General features: G+C 48.7%; 1 protein-coding gene across 1 annotated transcript in view; it reads right to left on the bottom strand.

The window, feature by feature from the left end:
- Positions 1-361: 361 nt before the first annotated feature.
- Positions 362-5976, bottom strand: part of LOC119415297 (protein SMG7) — a gene marked incomplete at its 3' end in the record, with an annotated part of 8175 nt that continues 2560 nt past the window's right edge. Inside the window, 2 exon segments of the mRNA XM_037682476.1 lie at positions 362-494; positions 673-790. Coding sequence (XP_037538404.1) covers positions 362-494; positions 673-790 — 251 coding nt within the window.

The raw sequence follows: 5976 nt of genomic DNA, 5'->3' as shown, positions 1-5976 counted from the left end.
ATACAGACTTCCTGTGGTGTGGACACAGTCTGGATACAGACTTCCTGTGGTGTGGACACAGTCTGGATACAGACTTCCTGTGGTGTGGACACTGTCTGGATACAGACTTCCTGTGGTGTGGACACGGTCTGGATACAGACTTCCTGTGGCCTCAACAACACAGGTAGTGTGGAGGATGGAAAGGCAAGCAGAAAGAGACGGGGGTGGAAACTTCTGCACAGAACCATGGGTCAGTGTCAAGGTTCTGAAACAGACTAATTAGTGCCCCAATGAACATCAGTGACCTCATTTCCTGTTGTTTCAACAAACAGCTGCTTAATGAGGACAGGTGAGACAGTTGTCTCACCCTCGAGGCTCGTACCTGCGTATAGAAGCCACTCGCAGACTCCAGGAACAGCGACAGGTTGGCCTGGACCTCGCTGCGGTTGGGGTTGGTCCGGTTCTTGGCCTGGCTCTGCAGCGTGGTGATCTGGTTCTTGAAGGCGTGGTTCCACCTGCAGAAGAACAAGAACAACACCATCAGGACCAAGTGGATCGGAACAGTCACACCAGAACATTGCAGTTTGGGTTTGATCTCTTGTTTATTGTTTTCCTTTTGTGAAACAAGTTTTATTTATTTGTAAACAATAAACAAAAATATGATTGTGTGGCGGTTCAGTGGGCGGAGCTTACAGGTCTTGCTCCACCTTCTTGTCCAGAGCGTACTCCAGGTCTGTCACCAGCATCTTCTGGTACAGGTCCTGCAGGGCCTGACGGGATGTCCAAACCTCTGCCGCCCCCAGAGTAGAGTCTGAGACAACGAGACACAAAGACATGAGACACAAACATGAGACACAGACAAACAGAGGACAGACAGGTTGTAGAAGCAGATATTCCTCATAACTTCTCATGAAACACATCTAAGGACACATTGTGTCTAGTTTTGGAGCAGAAACTTCATTTTGACAGTTTGAAGTTAATTTTTGTGACTTTCAAATCTCAGATTCTGAAAAAGATTTTAACTAAAACTTCAGACATGTTTGTTTACATTTAGACATTTGACAGAAACTGGTGCAGAAGAGGTTTTAGAAAATGACACGCAAGTCTGAACACATTTCATTAAAAAGTGGAACATTAACATGGAGTTGAAAAGCTCTGCATTTTCCAACAGTCCTTGAACATATCATACGTGATGAAAAACCTCATCAGATAAAAAAAAAAAACTAATTTAAGATAAAAACTGATTTTCTCTGATAAAAATTGATGAGAAACATCAGAAAAAACTAGTCAGCATTAAAACAACATATTAATAAAAATCCATCCATTTTCTTCCGCTTATCCAGGGTCGGGTCACGGGGGTAGCAGCCTAAGTAGGGAGGCCCAGACTTCCCTCTCCCCAGCCACTTGGGCCAGCTCCTCCAGGGGAATCCCGAGGCGTTCCCAAGCCAGCCGAGAAACAAAGTCCCTCCAGCGTGTCCTGGGTCTTCCTCTGGGCCTCCTCCCGGTGGGACGTGTCCGGAACACCTCACCAGGGAGGCGTCCAGGAGGCATCCTAACCAGATGCCCAAGCCACCTCAACTGGCTCCTCTCGATGTGGAGAAGCAGCGGCTCTACTCCGAGTCCCTCCTGGATGATCGAGCTTCTCACCCTATCTAAGGGAGAGCCCAGACACCCTGCGGAGAAAACTCATTTCGGCCGCTTGTATCCGAGATCTCATTCTTTCGGTCACAACCCAAAGCTCATGACCATAGATGAGGGTAGGAACGTAGATCGATCAGTAAATTGAGAGCTTCGCCTTTTGACTCAGCTCTCTCTTCACCACGACAGACCGGTACAGCACCCGCTTCACTGCTGACGCTGCACCTATCCGCCTATCGATCTCACGCTCCATTTTTCCCTCATTCGTGAACAAGACCCCAAGATACTTGAACTCCTCCACTTGGGGCAGGACCTCCTCCCTGACCCAGAGAGGGCACTCTACCCTTTTCCGGCTCAAGACCATGGCCTCAGATTTGGAGGAACTGATCTTCATCCCGGCCGCGTCGCATTCGGCTGTGAACCACTCCAGCGAAAGCTGCAGATCGTGATGGTGAGCACCTGGTGAACAGGGCTCTATCTGATGAAGCCAATAAGACCACATCATCTGCAAAAAGCAGAGAAGTGATCCTAAGGCCACCAAAACAGATCCCCTCAACACCTTGGCTGCGCCTAGAAATTCTGTCCATAAAAGTTATGAACAGAATCGGTGACAAAGGGCAACCTTGGTGGAGTCCAACTCTCACCGGGAACAAGCCCGACTTACTGCCGGTGATGTGGACCAGGCTCTGACACCAGTCATACAGGGACCTAACAGCCCATATCAAAGGGCCCAGTACCCCATACTCCCAGAGTACCCCCCACAGGGTTCCCCGAGGGACGCGGTCGAACGCCTTCTCCAAGTCCACAAAGCACATGTAGACCAGTTGGGCAAACTCCCACGCACCCTCCAGGACCCTGCTGAGAGTGTAGAGCTGGTCCAGTGTTCCACGACCAGGACGGAAACCGCACTGTTCCTCCTGAATCTGAGGTTCAACTATCTGACGGACCCTCCTCTACAGAACCCCTGAGTAGACCTTACCTTACACTAATAAAAATATAATAGATAATAAAACAGATGATAAATAACAAAACAGATGAATAAATATAATAATAAAACTGATTACTAAATAATAAACAATAATAAAACAAATGTATAAGTAATAAACAATAATAAAACATGTATAAATAATAATAATAAAACAGATTAATAAATAATAAACAATAATAAAACAAATTTATAAATAATAATAATAAAACAGATGAATAAATAATAAACAATAATAAAACAAATGAATAAATAATAAACAATAATAAAAACAAATGAATAAATAATAAACAATAATAAATAATAATAATAATCAGAAGATTTTTATGGACAGGACAAAACAAGGAACTCAGTGTCTCTTGCCCGGATGTGGGTTACCGGGGCCCCACCCTGGAGCCAGGCCTGGGGGAGGGGTTTGTTGGTGAGCACCTGGTGAACAGGGCTCTACCCTTGGGGCCCGATCGGGCACAGCCCGAAGGAGCAGCATGGGTTTGCTTTCCTGTGGACTCACCACCTGCAGGAAGAGCCATAAAAGTCGGGTGCATGACTCCATGGGCAGTGGCTGAAGGCGGGGGCCTTAACGCTCTGACCCTGGTTTACCAAAGCTGCTCTTGGGACATGGAACGTGACGTGACCTCTCTGGTGTGGAAGGAGACTGCGCTTGTGCGTGAGGTTGAGAGGTACCGACTAGATCGAGTTGGGCTCACCTCGACGCACAACATGGACTCTGGAACTGATCTCCTTGAGAGGGGCTGGACCTTATTCCACTCTGGAGTTGCCCATGGTGAGAAGCACCGAGTTGGTGTGGGTCTACTCTTAGCCCCTCGACTTGGTGCCTGTGTGTTGGGAGTTTTCCCCGGCAGACAAGAGGGTGGTTTCCCTGCACCTTCAGGTGGGGGGATGGGCTCTGACTGTTGTTTGAGCCTACGCGCCGAACTGCAGTTCAGAGTATCCGGCCTTCTTGGAGTCCTTGGCAGGTGTGCTGGAAGGTGCGCCAGCTGGGGACTCCTTTATTCTGCTGGTGGTCTTGAATGCCCACGTGGGCAACAACAGTGTGACCTGGAGGGGCGTGACTGGGAGGAACGGCCTCTGATCTGAACCCGAGCGGTGTTCTGTTGTTGTTGCATCCCAGCCAGTTGGTCTCTGCCAGGGCTGCCCATTGTCACCGATTCTGTTCTCAACTTTTATGGACAGAATTTCTCGGTGCAGCCAGGGGGCGGAGGGTTTCCGGTTCGGAGGCCTCAGGATTCTCTTTGCAGATGATGTGGTCCTACTGGCGTCATCGTGCCGTGATCTTCAGCTTTCACTAGAGCGGTTCGCAGCCGAGTGTGAAGCAGCTAAGATGAGAATCAGCACCTCCAAATCTGAGACCATGGTCCTCAGTCAGAGGGTGGATTGTTCTCTTCAGGTCGAGGGCGAGGTTCTGCCTCAAGTGGAGGAGTTCAAGTATCTCAGGGTTTTGTTCATGAGTGAGGGAAGAATGGAGCGTGAGACTGACAGACAGATTGGTGCAGTGTCTGCAGTCTCGTGGACTCTGTACCGGTCCGTTGTGGTGAAGAGGGAGCTGAGCTGTAAGACAAAGCTCTCCGTTTACTGGTCGGTCTACGTTCCTCCCCTCTGGTCATGAACTCTGGTAGAGACTGAAAGAATGAGATCGTGGATCCAGGAGGTTGACATGAGTTTCCTCTGCAGGAGCTGGACTCTCCTTAGAGACAGGGTGAGAAGTTCAGTTATCAGGAGAGACTCAGAGTAGAACCACTGCTCCTCCACATCCAGAGGAGACAGTTGAGGAGGTTCATCTGGGAAGGATGCCTCCTGGGCACCTCCCTAGGGAGGTGCTTCAAGCATGTCCAACTGGGAGGAGACCCCGGGGAGAGACTATGTCTCTTTGTTGGTCTGAGAACGCCTTGAAGTCCTCCCAGAAGAGCTGGAAGAGGCTGTGGAGAGACATGTCTGGACCTCCCTGATCAAGCTGTTGCCCCCGTGACCTGACTTCGGAATAAGCGGAAGATGATGGATAAATAATAATAATGATTAATAATAATAATAAAACAGATGAATAATAATAATTCATTAATCAGGTGTTTCAATGAACAGGAGGTGCAGGTTGTAGGGTTTCTATAAATCCATGTGGTTCTGTTGGGTCTCCTCTGAGGTGAGGGCAGGGACGACCAGAATCACATCAGAACTTCATCACACTGAACAGAGTCTAGACCAGTACTTCTTACAGAACTTTAGCTGTATAAGTTCTGGTCAAAGTGTTGAGAGCACAGAGGATTTCCGTGGATCCTTCCTACTGGGCCCATAAAAACAACCAGACTCCAACTGCAGGCAAACTGGACTGGGTCCAACCAGGACCAGCAGCGGTGGCTCTAAAACCCTAGTGGAGGATAAAATGAGACGTGGAGCGAGACAGTGGAGAGTAGAAAAGTTCTGGTCAGCAGCACCTCTTGACTCGGCTGTTCTGACCAACTGACCCAAACAAAGAGGTCAGTGGTGTCACATTCAGTTCTGATGATGAGAACATGCAGAACCTCTTCCTCCGAGTTCTGTCAGTAGAACATTCTGACATTGGCTCCAGCTGATGGAAGGACTGAGCAGAACAGGTCTTCAAAAAAAACCTGAACAGAACCAGACTCCTATCACTGAACAGAACATCCTGGTTCTGTTCATGAAATAAACCTGAAACACCCCATTCTGCAGCTGAACATCAGCCGAAGGTCTCTCACAGGAACACGATTAGTTCGGCTGTTTCTGTGTTTTGGTTCAGCTAAAGATGAAGATATGAAGCAGGCGACTCAAACTGAAAACACTTTAATTGATCCAAACATCCGGACTGAACATCTGGACAGAACCAAACAACCGAACTGAACATCTGGAGAGAGCTTGGCTCCAAAATCAACCGCCTCAGCGATGGAGGTCAGAACAACTCAGAGTCTGAAGAAACGTGGAGGACTCTGCAGAGAATAGGGCTGAGTACCGAACCCAGGTTCTTTTATGGCACCGACAGAACTGCACCGGTCGGTGTATGGATTGAAACGTCACTCTTCTTTCAGTGTCAAGTTTCGGTATTGGCTGTAACGTGTCACGTGGTTTCAGCATGCAGGCTGGTAAAACACCAGACATATGACAGACTACGTGTTTGCACCCAGAGCTGCCGCACCTAATCTATGTATAATGTATGTCTATGGTGCTGGTGACGCCACAGACGGGTTCACGTGTGCAGCGCGTGCTGTCGAACGGTTCCGACAACACACACGACTTTCTGCTTATGAGCAGAAAGTTGCTCCGTGTTTTTCTGCAAGAAGACAGATGGACAGCAGCCCCCCCCCCCCCCCCCCCCCCACCCCCCATCCTCTCAGCGTTAAAGTCAG

The sequence above is a fragment of the Nematolebias whitei genome, chromosome 9 (genome assembly GCF_014905685.2).
Source record: "Nematolebias whitei isolate Nwh7 chromosome 9, NemWhi1, whole genome shotgun sequence".
Lineage (NCBI taxonomy): Eukaryota > Metazoa > Chordata > Actinopteri > Cyprinodontiformes > Rivulidae > Nematolebias > Nematolebias whitei.
The sequence above is the reverse complement of the archived record's forward strand: the minus strand, read 5'-3'. Positions and strand labels throughout refer to the sequence as shown.